The 15251-nt window shown below is 51.0% G+C and overlaps 1 protein-coding gene across 2 annotated transcripts; it reads right to left on the reverse strand.

The window, feature by feature from the left end:
* Positions 1-721: 721 nt before the first annotated feature.
* Positions 722-15234, reverse strand: MRRF (mitochondrial ribosome recycling factor). 2 transcript variants are annotated; one of them, XM_084821377.1, is made up of 7 exons: positions 15136-15234; positions 13861-14050; positions 12687-12833; positions 9626-9744; positions 7340-7431; positions 3317-3476; positions 722-1358 (listed from the first exon to the last, which is right to left on the reverse strand). In XM_084821377.1, the coding sequence occupies exons 2-7, from the start codon at positions 14027-14029 to the stop codon at positions 1281-1283; spliced, it is 765 nt and encodes a 254-aa protein (XP_084677503.1). In that variant the 5' UTR covers positions 14030-14050; positions 15136-15234; the 3' UTR covers positions 722-1280. The 2 variants fall into 2 exon arrangements, with proteins under 2 accessions (XP_084677503.1, XP_084677502.1); XM_084821376.1 differs by lacking the exon at positions 15136-15234 and adding an exon at positions 14679-15044.
* Positions 15235-15251: the final 17 nt, after the last annotated feature.

Consider the following 15251-nt stretch of genomic DNA (forward strand, 5'->3'; position numbering starts at 1 on the left):
CAAGGAAAGCTAGATTCTGCGACTGGGACAGATAATGCACAGAGAGATAATCGGAATAATTCTGCAGTTTGGCTATTTTGCATACCGTACACTGGCTTGGCTGCTCTCGGAGAGGGGCAAGGGGGTCGTCTCCCAGCGACGAGAAATCTTGTTCAGCCACCCCCAGACTTTTCAGCAAGCGTTGCCCACCCAGGCTAATCTTTGTCACCATAAGGACTAGGCTTTTGAGAGCTGAATTCTGTACCCAACAAGACTGCAACCTGCTTCTCTACGAAATCAAGGGGTTCACATAGCCTTGTACTTTATATCATGAAAAAAGGACAGCTGGGATCAGTACACTGCAGGTGTATTTTTGGAGTACAGGAAAGAAATCTAGCAGGCCGAGATGGATATCTTGACAGCCGCCGTCTGCAGCAGACAGAGCAGACCCAGAGAAAGGCCACCACTTAGCCATTCAGAGGAACAGAGGAAGCTGCCTTCTACTGAGTCAGTCCCTTGGTCCACCTAGCCCAATACTGTCGACACGGACTGGCAGCAGCAGCTCTCCACAGTTTCTACCTGGAGATGTTGGGGATCAAATCTGGGACCTTCTGCTTGCAAAAAAGCTGCTCTACCACTGAGCCACAGTGTGTTAGCTAAAGAGGCCTGCTGTGTGTTACCTTTCCTGCACCGCACACCTTCCTCCAAGGACAGGCGTCATTAGATCATACAGACACCTTGGGACTCCTGGTATATTTTATTTCATGTGTGAGATTCCTGGCAGGTTCAGGAAGATACTCTGTGCTGCTTCCTCAGACCCTTCCCCAAGAGTTTGCAAGCAAGATACAGCAGCCGCTACTGAACTACCACTGCTGCCAGGACGGCTCCGTAATTGTGCCCAGACCAAAACTGTCCAGCACACGCTCTGCCCGCAGCAACCATCTCACTGTGTGATTGTCTCGCCCAAGCACTGGTGGGCGTTACGCCCTCGTCCAAACATCAGGCCTGGCCGCTCTCAAAGTTGTTAGAGGTAGCCAAGATAAAAAGCCTAGTGCTTCGCAGAAGCGAGCCTCCGTCTCTTTTCCCGGCCAACGCCAGTACCAGGAGGAGGGCAGCAGGGCTAATCAGACACCGTGCCTTTGTCCGTGTAGTCTCACACTTGCGCACACCGGAAGTCCAAAGCTGGTTGGATGACGTGAAAAGTCACAGCAACCTACGCAGGAGGCTGTGACAGTCCAGAACGGTGTAGGAAGCCACTGGACACTATCTGCCTCGCAAGTGGTACGCCCGCCCGGCAGGGGCTACCCAAGCAGTTCCTTCGTCTTAGCTGCCAAGAGCTTGTCCATTTCAGCTGTTGTGTCATCTGCCATTTGCTGGATCTGTAGCAAATTTGAGGGAGGGGGGAAAAAACATACTGCCTGACCACCTTTCATTTTGAACAAAGGACTGGCAAGCCGCATGGGGAAGTTCACACATTTTTAAAAAACCAAATATGAACGGCATCAAGATTTCTGAAGATTATGTTCTTTACAGAAGAATGTAAGGTGCCCCATTGAATCGGACCGAAGGTCGGCCCAGCCCACACTGCTTGACACGCCGTCCAACCCGTTGCCTCCAAGCCACCCCCGCAAGCTGGGCACGAGGGCAACAGAGGGAGGCTGCCTTTGAACCTGTTAACTGCATATAGCCATCATGACTAGTAGTCATTGGCAGTTACATCAAGTGATGGCAAAGGATGCAGATTCCAAGCTGGTTTCCTATACCAGCCTTTGGACTGCAACTCCCATCATTCCCAGGAAGTGATGGGAGTTGCAGTCCAACACATCTGGAAGGCACCAGGTTGGGGGAGCCTGTGCTGTACTGTTAAATGTTCTTGAAGTGAAGGATATCTGAGCTGCAAATCTGACAGGGAGTCTTTTAGTAGCAGCAAAACCACTCTGGACAGTATTTTAAACGGTCAATCATGGAGTGTCCTCCAAAGGACCTAGAGGTTGTGAGATGGACACATGGAGATGGGTAAGAGAGCCAGTGTGGTGTATTGGCTAGGGTGTTGGACTGGGGCTTGGGAGACATGGGTTCTAGTCGCCGCCTCAGCCACAAAGCTCAGTGGGTGACTTTGGGCCAGTCCCTGACTCTCCGCCTAACCTACCTCACAGGGTTGCTGTGAGGATCAAATGGAGAGGAGGAGGATCATGTATGCCTCTTCGAACTCCTTGGAAGAAAGGCGGGATATAAATGTAACAAATACATTTAAAAAATAAGGTTTGTTGAAGAAATAGAACAGGTATTCCAAGTAACTGAGCAGATAAATGGACAACTTTTATTCAGTACTGGCATGTTGTGTTACAAGGACGTAACGCTGCAAAGACATTAATCATTGCTTTAAAAAAAGGAAATAAAAAGAATAGACAAGGATTTCTAACTGGGAGCAATTAAGCAGCTAAAAGTATAGGAGGTGAAACCTCCTAGTGTTTCCCCCACCAAAAGCCAGCCTGAATAAAAGAGCCTTGCGTCAGTTCTCCAAAGGGAGGGGTGAGGAAGGTCAGGAGGTCTTGGCAGCCGGTAAGAACCGCTTTTAACACTCCCCAAAGGGAGCAAACAGGTAACTATGGTGGTGAGATGGCTCTCACGCTCTTCTTACAGTTGCCCCCTTCATCCTGATTCTCCACACACATGCGCACTGGTACGATGCGGTGGCTTAGAAGTTGAGCAAGTTAAAATCTCTGCTCAGTCAGTCACACATTCACTATGTGGCCATAGGCAGGCTGCCCCTTGCTCGTGCATGGCCATCTGCAAGAGGGGGGAGGTAATGCTGGCCTACCTTACAAGTTTGTTGTAAGGATTACTGAGAAAAATATGGGAAGCCTTCTCAGCGTTGGTAACATGTTATACAAATGAGAAGTATTTTTTTTTAATTTTTATTTACATAGATGTAGGTCCCCGTGATTTCAACAGAACTCAGAAGTGGACGGGTGGAAGTGTAAGGAAGGGTACATGGGTGGGACCGTACCACCTTCCGGAATACCCATGGCAGGAGCGCTTGCATGAACACACATTACTCTGCCTGATGTGCTGGCTTTCCATACGTGGGGAGATTTTTTTGATGTGTGTTCATGTCCACATGTGTCCCAAGGTTCAACATTCCTGCGAGAGGACTATACCACGCCAGGAAGAGCGCAGTGCAATGTATCAGTATGAGTCAGCTATATATTGGTTCTTGCCACCACCACTGAGTTTAATACAACATGCTGTATTTGTTGTGCGGTTAGATGGAAGCTTCCCTTGTTACTCTGAGCTAAGGCAAACAAATCTGGCCTGTATGCCGATCACACAGTACCTGCTTCTCTATTAGCTTGAGGGTGTCCTCTGACACGGTGCTTTTGGCCTTCTTTGTCTGGTTGACGGCCCCAGCACGCACTTTCCGCAGGGACTCCTTGGCTTTGTTGGTCAACTGCTTGGCCGCCACGGCCAAGTTCTCCCTGTGCTCACGGGTGACCCTAGCCAACAAGAAGCAAAGGGGAGAAAGGGAGTCGTCGGGAGAACCATCTGTCCTTTGCACTCAAGCACAGGAGGAGGCAGGCGCAAACAGAGTTTTAAAAGCATACATGGAAACAAACCTGGATGGCACTGGAGATGGATGGGGAAAGCCTCGGGGCGGGATGAGGAGAGCCAGGGATTAGTAGGGTGTGAAAGCCTGATTCCTTCCAAGGCTCTCCGAAGAACCGCTGAGAAGGATCAACGTATCTCTTACTCAGCCTTTCCCAACCTGGTGCCCTCCAGATCTGTTGGACTGCAACTCCCATCAATGACCACCAGGCTGGGGGAGGCTGTCCTCAGGCCTTGAGCCTCCCCCGGTGGCACATGAGTTCTGGGACGTGGTTTTAAGCCATCCTCAAGGGGAAAGGAGCCCCCGCATGCCAAGGGCCAGATGTGGCGATGCAGCAAGCAAGCATCTCATGACAAGAAGCCGTTATGGAGATAAGCAGCCTTGCTCTCTGGCTCTGTTGCTGCAAAAAACCCAGGGAGACAGACAGAGACAGACACACACACACACATACACACACACACTAACACCCGTCTCTCTTACCCGTTCTTGGTTTTCTCCTCCTCCCCCATCATTCAAAGCGGAGGGTGACCCTGGAGCACGTTAACAATCAGGCTGCTGTGCAGCCACCTGAAATCCTCAGCAATTAGGAGTATATAATAGCAGCCTCCTTCAGAATAGGGCGGGGGGGGGGGGAGAACAGGAGAGGCAAGAGGAAGGCAGGGAGACGAGGAAGGCAGAAGGGAACAGGAGGCGGCTTAGGAGATTGAGAAAGCAGAACGGGATTTGCCCGGGCAGAGGAGCTGCCGTGACACCTCCCTTGGGGCAGAGCACTTCTCTTTGACCGACGCTCCATGTGACAACAGCGGGCCTGCCTCTGAGGGTCAGGTGAGGCTGGCCAGTCCGTCTCCAATGACGGGGCTTCGCATGGGGTTTCACTGTGGCTTTTTGTCAGAGCCCCCCAATCCAAAGATTTCTTACCGCTCGTGGGCAAATGTGCTTTTATAAAAACAAAGTTGGACTTTTTGCAGGGAGGGCTTGATCATTCAGCCCAGCATTTCTCTGTCCCATCACATCCTCAAAGATCAACAGAGACTAGCCTCTGAATAGTCCCTCCAAAGTGCCCACCAAGAGAGGTTCTCTTGGTGATCACGTCACAGACTCGATTAGACCAAAGATTAGTCCAGCCCAGCAGCCTGTTTCCAACGTGGCCAGCCAAAGCAGGGCCTTCCTCTGTGCCCAGGATCTACTTAGGAGATGGAACTTCCATGTTCAGAGGCAGTCTTTTTCGTGATTGTGGTATTCATAGACCTGGTTCGCATGTAGTGAAAAGCCACCATGGGTGAATTTCCACGTGGGGCTTCCCACTGTGGTAGTGGCTGCCATTTTGAATATTCAGAGAATGGCAATGGCATGCTTTAGCTTCTCATTACGTGCAAACCCAGCAAGGGTAGGTTGTTGGGGTGGTTGACAAGCCACCCAGAACCCAACTGAATTACAGTTGTGGGTGGCTTGTCAACCACCCCAACAACCCACCCCCGCCAGGTTTGCATGTTATGAGAAGCTACAGTGCCCCCCCGCCACCACGCTCTGAATATTCAAAATGGTGGCCACCACTGCAACAAAAACCCCACAGGGAAATTCACCCCGGTGGCTCTTCATTACATGCGAACTGGGCCACAGACTCATCTCCCATGGATTAATTTAAGACTCACTGAACCCAGTGAGACTGACACTCTGCATCAACACTGCTCGTTATGCTATAATTAACATAACCAAGTTTAATAATTTAGCATTGACTATGTTAAGTCAACATCTGAGTACCTCCACCAAGGGAGAATCATAGAACAGTAGGGTTGGAAGGGGCCTACAAGGCCATCGAGTCCAACCCCCTGCTCAGTGCAGGAATCCAAGTCAGAGCATCCCTGACAGGTGGCTGTCCAGCCTCATCTTGGATGCCTCCAGGGGGAAGAGCCCACCACTTCCCCAGGGAATTGGTTCCATTGTCATATTGCTGTAACAGTCAGGACATTTTTCCTGATGTTCAGCCGGAATCTGGCTTCCTGTAACTTGAGCCCATGATTCCGTGTCCTGCACTGTGGGATGATCGAGAAGAGTTCCTGGCCTTCCTCTCTGTGGAGGTTTGCGGAATGGCAACAAGGGAGATAGCCTTCTCGGTGGTGGCTCCTCCTCCCGCCCCCGTGACTGCAATGCAAGGCCTCACCAGTGCCGACATTGTCATATTTTCAGTGCCAGGTTAAGACTTTCCTCTACTGCCAGACATTTGACAGCGTATGGTGGGCTGTTTAATGCATCCATTGAATTGTTTATGGTTGTCGCCGATGATTTAGTTGTTTTATGGGCTGTTTGTACTTTGATGGATAACTGTTGTAGCTGTTTTAACGTTGTACGTTTTAATCCTATTATAAATTGTCTAAATAAAAAAATAAAAAATATATTTGTTAAGAGGACAATTCTCCTCTTGTTAATCTCAAAGATTTTGCCACTCAGCTTTTCTGGGCAAATTTGAGTAATGAGAGAGGGAGAGAAATTTCTACGCATGGTTTCTGAAATCTCTACTGCCCACTTCCTTCCTCCAGTTGTTGCCTTTTTAGCTGTGGTTTGCGACTGCCTCAAAATGAAAAAAAAAATCCCCTCCAAAGAGTTACAAAAGCATTACGCTTCTCTCGCAAAGCCTGTTAAAGCAGAGCTGGAAATTTTTTCCCCATATTTCCTCATTTCCTGCTGGTATTGCCTTTTAATGTGCTTCCACCAGCTGGGACAGTCTCCTGCTGCAGAACTTGTCCATTTTGCCTGGCTTTGGTGGTGGTGGGCAGTAGAGTTAACCTGGGCGGCTGAGGGCTTTAGTATCAGCTGCGTTTTTAGGGATTCTGTTGCTGTTCATAGTTTAAAACGTGACACAGCAGCCCCTGGGGGGACTGGTGGAACGGCTGGACCTTGGGCCAGTAACTTGGAGTGCTGACGGTTTTCCTGATGTCCAGAGTACAACAGGGCTAATCAGAGGAGCTGCCTTCTGACGGCACTGCTGGAAAACCGCAACAGTGAAATAAGAGCTTGAGCGGGTGTCATTATGCAGCTCCTCTGCCGAAGTAAAATTAAACCAGCCATGCCCTGGAAGGTGCAGCGGAGAGCTCGAGCCACCCACTGCTGGAAAACGCCTCCTGCAAGCCGGGGGAAGGCATGAGGGGAGGGGAGTTCCAGAAGCCCCTGGCTTCACGGCAGAGACATTGGGAAGGAGCTCCCTCAAGAGCAACTGTGGCTCTGTCTCTCTCTGGGAATTCCTCAATTAACATAGTTTTTTAAAGACTTCCAAGGGTGGCTTTGCAGACTGAAGACACTAAGAATGGTAAAATCATAAGATGCAAGAGAGCACTGCAAAAAACAAAACAAAACAGTAACACAAAAATAAAAATAAAGCAGAGCAGATATAGCGGCAGCCTTATAAAGAGAGTCTGTCATCAGGACATTTTAAAAGGCGAGGGAAAACAAGAAAGTCTTCCCCCAGCACTGAAAGGACATTGGGATGGGCACCGGGTGAACCACCCTGGTGAGAAAATCCCTGAGGGGGGGGCACAGGAGAGAAGGCCCTATGACTAGTCGCAACCCACCTCACTCAGATGGAAAGGTGGACCTGGAGGCAGGTTAACATAGGAGGCACTTCTTCAGGTAATCTCTCCCCCAGCCCCCAAATATCTCAGACACACAGAGCTAGAACTGCCCAGGATGTACTGTGACATCCCGTCCTGTCCCCCCTGCAGTCAGCGAGACAGAGAGACAGTCGTTGCGGTTGCTTACTTAGGAATAGGCACGCGGATGATCGGGCCATCTGCTTCCGGGTTTAGGTTCATTCCGCTCTCTCGGATCGCCTTGATAGCTGCAGCTGCGCTCTGCCAAACCGAGATCAAAAAGGCAGAGGGAATTAGCAAATAATTATTACCAGACGCTGGAGCCCTCCATCAACGGGGAGCAATCCATCTTGACAGAACATGGAAACGTTTAGTTCAGTTACCAGCGAGACCAGGAAGTCACATCGGCACAGGCTGCTTTGATCAAACTGAGTTGCAAACTGCAGCGCTCCCCCCACCTTCCCCCCACCCCAGTATAGAGGTATCGGTGAAGCGGCTGGGGCGGGGTGGGTGGGGAACAGTGGGTAGGGAGGGGAGGAAGAAAGCAAAAATGGAAATGGAAACCATTTTGATGGTTTGAGGCAACACAGAGTTTTTTAAGAGACAGCGAATTCTCAAGGGGGTGGGTGGGTGGGACAAGACTCTGGGAGTTTGTAAGATGTAGGACGAAAACAGATGAAAGATTCCGGGGCCTGACTCTGCGTGCCAAAGATCTCACGTGCCGGGGAGCTTAGAGGGAAGAGTTAAATTGCTGTAACTCATTCCACATTGCTATGGGCAAGTGTGAAAAGATGGGGGATTAGCACAAGGCCTGTTCTTTACAGCTGTGGATTTTCAGGCAGCGTCTGAGAGCTGCCAGCTCCGTACATAGCACCACAGTGAGGAGATGGGGACAGGGAGAGGGGTGACAGAGCAGGCAGCCCCTTGAGAGACAACATGGAGAGGGGCAACCTTTTCTCTGGGACAAACTTTTTCAAAAATGCACTCCGCATTCCACACCATGAAAAGCTGGATTCTGCGCCCTGCAAAACGTAGGCAAAATCAGCAAAATTTGCCTAGGCTATTCTGAGTTTTAAATTTAAAAATAACACCCAATTCAGAATAAGTTATTCTAAGTTTGCTAGTCACAAGGAGGGGCTAGGGGCATGCAGGGCACTGATGTCAGAGCTCCTCAATGGGCCGTGGCTCAGTGGAAGAGCTCCTGCTTTGCATGCACAAGGTCCCAGGTTTGATCCCCGGCATCTTCAGGCAGGGCTGGAAAAACACTTGCCTGAAACCCTGGAGAGCCGCCGCTGCCAGTCCATGTCAACATAGCTGGGCTAGATGGACCGATGGTCTGAATCGGTATAAGGCTGCTTCCTCAGTTCCTGTGAGGTGTCTCTCCCAGCTTTCCCCACTCTGGTGTCCTCCAGATGCGCTGGACTACAACTCTCATCGTTCCTAGCCAGCATGGCTGTTGTCCCAACGGGCCCCTATTTCTCCCCATCCTTCCCCCGTTTCTTTTGCTTTTGATCCAACTTCCCCGAAGAGCAAGCGTTGCTGCAGAGTCTGTCTCTCGGCCAGTTCTCACATGATTTTCTGACTTCGTTCACATATAACACTAACCCATGGTTTATTTAACCCATGGTTTGTTGCCCTACCCAGGGTTTGTCTCGCAGACAACTGAACAAACTGCAGTTTGTTTTCTCAGTCCCCAGGTTGTTTGTTTCCCTCCTCCTTTGCCTGTGGGCAAGAGTGGTAAAAAAAAAAACCCAGCTGTTCTACATGCCAGTACTACAGTGCTGCAAAGGCATTTGGAGTACAGGCAAAGGAGGGATTCCCTGTATCCCAAATGTCTTTGCAGCACTGTAGTACTGGCATGTAGAGCGGCTGGGGCTTTTTGATGGCTCTTGCTCACTGTCTTTGTAGCTTGGCAAAACAACCCATGAACAACTCACAGTTCTGAATTCACACATAATGACAACCCATAATTTAAACAACCCAGAGTTCACAACCCAACTATGGGCTCTTTCTGGGTTGTTCATGGTTAAACCATAGTTTGTTAATGCAGCTAGGTTAACCTTATGTGTGAACCAGGTCATTGGTTATGCAGCCGCATCAAACCATGACAGCAAAAAAGGGAGGTCTCTGCCCCAGGGAGCTTACAATCAGAAAATTTCAACCACAGGGAAGAAGCAGGCCGGACACCAGATGACTGGCAGCAGAAACAATGGCAGGTCCTCTTCAGTCTTAATTTCAGCTGTCGAGGAAGACTGGGGGGTTGAGTCAAAGGCTTTGCAGAGCAATTTGGAGGAAGTGTTCAGCTCCTAGGGTCACTTAGTGAATTTGTGGCTGTCAGATCTGAACTGGGGGGCAATTCCTGGCTCAGGCACTTCTTAACCGCTGTGCTGGGATATACACATCCACACACACCAGGGCCCAGCCATACAGAAGTCCATTGAGACAGTCAACTTACTTCAGGGAAGCTGCTCATGTTCACAACGATGAGCTGTGGGGACTTCAGGGAGACCTGCGCAAGCTGGTTTAAAGGAAATTTCCCGTCCTTGGTTGTGACTGTTATATGATCAAGAGCCCCTTCAACAAAAAGTACAATCATGTCAATACCCAATGGGTGCTTGTGGCAACAAAAATGACATGAAAATGGCTAGGTGGAGCCATGTTTCTCTGGGCCAATAGTCCAAACTATCCTAAAGGCCAAGAACAGACAGACAACCACAGAGGTGGAAGGGACCTTGGAGGTAATCTAGTCCAACACACTGCTCAGTGCAGGATCTGAAATGCAGGATGCAGCTACAGCATCCCTGGTGGATGGCTCTCCAGAAATACCTCCAACAAAGGTAATAAAAGCCCCAGTCCAAAAACCTCCCCTCCCTGAACCAATTTAGGAGCAGACAGCTTCTGTTTTGGAGATGGTGTTTTCTGCCCGGCCACTTTTGCCATGACACCCTCAGGACAACAGCTCCTTATCGTGTATTTATTCTGTATGCAGACCAGCCTGCAAGGCAGCCTGCAGTGGCTCCCTGCCTCGCTGGAGGAGGTCGAGGGCAGAATGCTGCAGCCAGGCTGGCAAAAGGGCAGCTTATCACCAGCAGAGGGCACCTATGCAGAGGGAGTGGCACCAGCTGCCTACATGCTTCCAGCCCAAGCTGAAGGTCTGGGCACCTGTACAAAGCCCTAAACAACTCACGAACAGGACACTTCAGAGCTCCCCTGATCCCCTCCCAGCCTGCTCCATTGCTGCACTCATAGGAGATTCCCTCCTGCTGGTATCCAAGACTTGGAGGTCCGGTCCACGATGGCTCAGAATAGGGCCTTTTAGTTTCCTAGCCCCCACTCCCTGGAACTTCCGACCATGACAAATTAGGCAGGTGCCGAAAAAAAACACCTTTCTACGTTTTCAATGCCTACTGAAAAGATAATTTTTGCAGCAACCATTCCAGGAAGGTAATCTTGTCTTCTGTGTACAGTAATAACATACATTCTTTAATCACGATCTTATACTGCATTGTTTTGTACATCGCTTAGAAATTTCTTTTAAGCAATTCATAAGCATAGTTAAATAAAGACATTCCTAATATGCAAATACAACTTTAATGAATTAACCCATTTAAAAAGTGAGTGGATCAAATCCATCCGCTGACCGATCACTTATAAAGGCAAATGATTAAGCTGCCCACAATGGTTGCAATGTCAGTAGCCCAACCTCTAGCACTGTACAAAGCACCTGGCACAAAACAACAATTGGTTAATTGTGGCTTCAACCCACTCCCCCTGCAAGCTCTTTGTAGCCTGCTCTCTCGTTTCCTGTGACAGAACGTTACAAGCCTGAAAAGGTTAAGGAAGGGGGAGCACTTGAACAGAACCCCCTGCCCCCAAACATGCAGCTGAGTTGTTAAGAGCGACAACATTTAAGAGGACTCGAGTAACACAACCCAAGCCCTGCGTGTGTGTGCGTCACTTTTTGTGGTGGTTTGGTGCTGAAAGTCTTTGGCCTGTGCTTGAGTGTTTCCCTAATTTTGGATCTGTAAAATTTAGTTTAGCTCGTTTTATGAAACGACAGACCAATTAAGTCAGCAAGGCAAGGGGGAACTCTTGTGGCTGCACAGATCCAAATTTGCAGCAAAAAAGCCCTTCCCCACGTCTGGATGGCAATTTCCAAGAGGCTAATTTAGTGGCAATTGCATCTTTCCTGCCTGGCCATGCTGGTAGCTGACAACGCCTTTCTCCATCACATCTGTAAACGGTTCACTTAGATGGTTCTGACATCTCCCACTTGCAATGGCTGCCTGCAGGAAGCTATTAGCAAAAATGAATCCTTCCTGGTCAAGCTCAGGGTGAGGAAAGTGGGGTGGGATTAGGTTAAGAATGTTGAGGCAACCATCAGTTTGGTGCCTGGTGTGACACTGCAGTGGCTACAGCTTTGACAGCAACCATGTGCAAGGCGGCTTTTGTGGCATGTTAAGGAGCAAAGATCCTCTCTGCTTTTTGTTTCTCTTCTTAAAAGCAAGGTTCAGGACATATGGAGCACCTTGCTGGATCAGGCCAAAGGACCATCTGGTCATAGGAACATAGGAAGTTGCCTTATACTGAGTCAGGTCCTTGGTCCATCTATCCCAGGATTGTCAACACTGACTGGCGGCAGCAGTTCTCTGGGGTTTCAGGCAGGAGTTTTTCCAGCCCTACCCGGAGATGCTGGTATTGAACCCGAGACCTTCTGCAGGCAAAGCAGGGGCTCTACCCAACATCCTGTTTCCACGGTGACCAAACAAGATGCCTCGGGAGGGGCCGTAGCTCAATCGTAAAGCCCTTGCTTTACATGCAGAGGGTCAATCCCAGGTTCAATCCTCACATCTCTAGGTAAGGCTGGAAACGATTCTAGTCTGAAACTCTGGAAAGCCATTGCTGCCAGTCAGTGTCAACAATACTGGGCAAGATGGACTTATACTGAGTGACTAGATAGACTCCGCCTAAGGCAGCTTCCTGTGCTTCTATGCCTCTGGGAAGCCCGCAAGAAGGGTTGCCAGTTTCCTATCCACATAAGTTTTCTATCTCACAAGCGTATGCCTTGTGAGAGCCTCTGGCCTTCTCTGTAAAGAAATGCCTTAAAATGTGTCATGTGTTTTTTTCTGAGCCTCTGATCAACAGGGTTATCCAATAACCATGTAGAGCTCCCATGTGCGTGAGTGAAAGTTGTGTGCAGAGTTGCCCTCTCCACTACAGCAAAGGGGGAAAGTCCACGCCTGCCAGAGCTCCCGTCCTGTAAAGGAATGGCTAGAGTGGGTCTTGGTGGAGCTTCCACTCATGGGGAATGGGGCAGTGCATGCTGAGTGAAGACCTCTTCACTCAACATACACCCCAGGATGCCTGTTCTTCTACCTATAAACCCCAACCTATTACAAAGGGTGTGCGTGCGAGCTTGTGTGTGTGCTTAAATCTCCATGCCTTGCAATACAGGTGAAATAAAAGGCAGTTGCTACGGGGCAGGCCCAGCAAACCTGCAGAAGAAAGCAACTTACCTGGCGAGGTTCTGATGTTCATGTTCTTGCTGAAATCCTCCTGCAGGGCTTTAACCACAGAGTGCATTTCCTCATTCACCTCTTCCAGGCTGATGACATCCTCAACTAAAGAGGCATTGATGCTCACTCGGGGCTGGCCTTTCTTAGCTGACAAGAGCACACATAACATTAGCTCCCTCGCACGCGAGCAGCCAACAGGATGGAAAGGGGCCTAACAGGAGCTGGGCAAGAGCAGCGAAGGAGCAAAGGCGTGTTGCTATGCAGCTCCTTTTCCTTTCTTGGGGGCTTGTGTGCAGGAGAACTTTGAAAGGGCCTTCGGGAGGCAAGGTGTGTGTTACACAGAACTCTGCAGCTGGCATAGAAAGAGCACTATGTTTTCTCTGTTTAGCAGGTAAGTCCTGCCACCTTAGTTCAGACCCAGGGCCCATGTAGCCCAGTGTCACATTTCCAATACTGGACAGCCAGATGCCACAGGAAAGCTGACAAGCAGGGTAGGAATGCAAGGCTATCTGGTACTCTGGGCTAGACTGCCTCTGGACCTGGAGGTTCCACTCCTAACTATCATGGCTGGTAAGAACATAAGAGGAGTCCTGCTAGAACTACACCAAAGTGGCTCCATCAAGATCAGCATTGTTCTTTTGAGAAGTAGCGCACAAAGGAAACAGCCCTTCCCAGTGTTCTGTCCCCAGGAACTCAGCTTTGAAGCAAGACTGCCTTTGAACGTGAAGACACTTTAACCATCATGGCTAATAGGTGTCAAGAGACTTGAAGCTGTACTGAGGGAGACGGGGAATTGGTGGATCAGTATGCTAAGGAGGGGCCGTAGCTCAATGGGAGAGCCCCCGCTTTCCATGCAGAAGGTCCCAGGTTTAATCCCCGGCAGCATCTCCAGGTAGGGCTGGAAAAGCTCCTGCCTGAAAACCTGGAGAGCTGCTGCCAGTCAGTGTTGTCAGTACTGAACTAGATGGACCAAGGGTCTGACTCAGTGTAGGGTAAGTTCTTAGGTTCCTAATAATGTGAGTGTTTAAATCTTGGCATAATTTCTACTGAGGGAAGCAGGGAAAACTCCCCCCACCTCCCTAGTCAACAGGACTGAGTGGGCTAAAAAAATGTAAACTGATTGCTGGAGGGAAAGGACATAAAAAGAAGTTCTGATGCAGGTTCCTTTTCTCACCTTTGGCCTTCTTGGCAGCAAGATGCCTGGCTTGCATAGTCTGATGGGTCCAGCTTTCCATGCGGCCCCCGAGCTTTGGAGGGGCTTGCGGGGTTGGCCTTGCGACACCCAAGGCAGAGTAACGGAGCAGGAGAGGCAACTGCCGGAGGCACCTGAGCGGCCCTGCCATGATATGCTGGTTAAAAGCAACCTAGAGAGGAAACATCCCAACATCCAGGGTCAGGCAATCCCTTTACCAACCAAACAGGCAGAACACTGTGGGGAAGCTTTTGAGATCTCTTCACTAGGCAAGATGATGCAAAAAGCAGGGGGGCTTCAATGGAAGGAATTGCGGGGGGAAGCAAAGGCTGATTTGATGCGCAAGTCTGCATGGTCAGTGCCTTGAGATGGAACACACCAACCTTCCCCAACCTGGTGGCCTTCAAGTGTTGTTGTTGTTGTTCAGACGTGTCCGACTCTTCGTGACCCCGTGGACCACGGCACGCCAGGCCTTCCTGTCCTGCGCTCTCTCCCGGAGCGTGCTCAAGTCCATATTCATTGCATCGGTGACGCTATCTAGCCATCTCATCAGATCACTGCCTTGTTGTGGCGGAGGGGCTTGCGTAACTCAGTGAAGCCATAAGCTATGCCGTGCGGGGCCACCCAAGACGGACAGGCCACGGCGGAGAGTTCTGACAAAATGTGGTACACTGGAGAAGGAAATGGCAACCCACTCCAGTATCCTTGCCAAGAAAACCCCACGGAACGCATCACAAGGCCCTTCAAGTGTGCTGGACTGCAGCTCCCATCATTCCCAGCCAGGATATGCTATTGTTTACCTGTGTGCTACCTTTACATCCCGCGCCCCGGAGGCCTTCACGACGAGGCTGGGCAGCCCCCCGCCGGGGCCGCGCTGACTCGGGCTCCTGCACTGAGCAGGGGCTGGACTCGAGGGCCTGGCGGGCCCTTCCAGCCCTGATGCTGCGACCATGCCGAGGGCTGCAGGCTGGGGGCGCCGGAGCGGAGGGGAAGGTGCCGAGGGAGAGCCGGGGCAGCCACAAATGCGGACCGGGCGGCGGCGGCGGCGGCGGCGGCGGCGGCGGCGGCGGCGGCGGCGGCGGCGGCGGGCTCCCCCCGGGCCCTCCTCCTCGGGGCCCTCGGCGATGCGGAAGAGCACCAGCCAGGCGCGCAGGCCCCGCCCACCCGCCGCCCGGCCCCGCCCCTTTCTCGGGAGCCCCGCCCACCGCCAGGGGAGGGGCGCTTCCGCTCCCGGCCCTTCCCCTGATTCCTCCTTGCCTCCGTCCCTCGCCGCCGCCGCCGCCGCCGCCGCCGCCGCTCCTGCGCTCGCCCGCCGCTCGCCGCGCCGCCGCTGAGGAGAGCCAGCCGCAGAGCGTCGCGGCCCGATGACGCAG

The sequence above is a fragment of the Heloderma suspectum genome, chromosome 14, assembly GCF_057233095.1.
Source record: "Heloderma suspectum isolate Gila_16-S chromosome 14, 16-S_ref, whole genome shotgun sequence".
NCBI lineage: Eukaryota > Metazoa > Chordata > Lepidosauria > Squamata > Helodermatidae > Heloderma > Heloderma suspectum.

Bases quoted from the DNA above. Each gene is read 5' to 3' on its own strand.
- MRRF (XM_084821377.1), bottom strand. From the start codon at position 14,029: ATGGCAGGGCCGCTCAGGTGCCTCCGGCAGTTGCCTCTCCTGCTCCGT. The intron at 3,477-7,339 runs GTAAGCAACCGC...CTTGTTGGCTAG, and splicing joins ATCCGCGTGCCTATTCCTAA to GGTCACCCGTGAGCACAGGG. The intron at 1,359-3,316 runs GTACTGTGTGAT...AATTTGCTACAG, and splicing joins TCAAGCTAATAGAGAAGCAG to ATCCAGCAAATGGCAGATGA.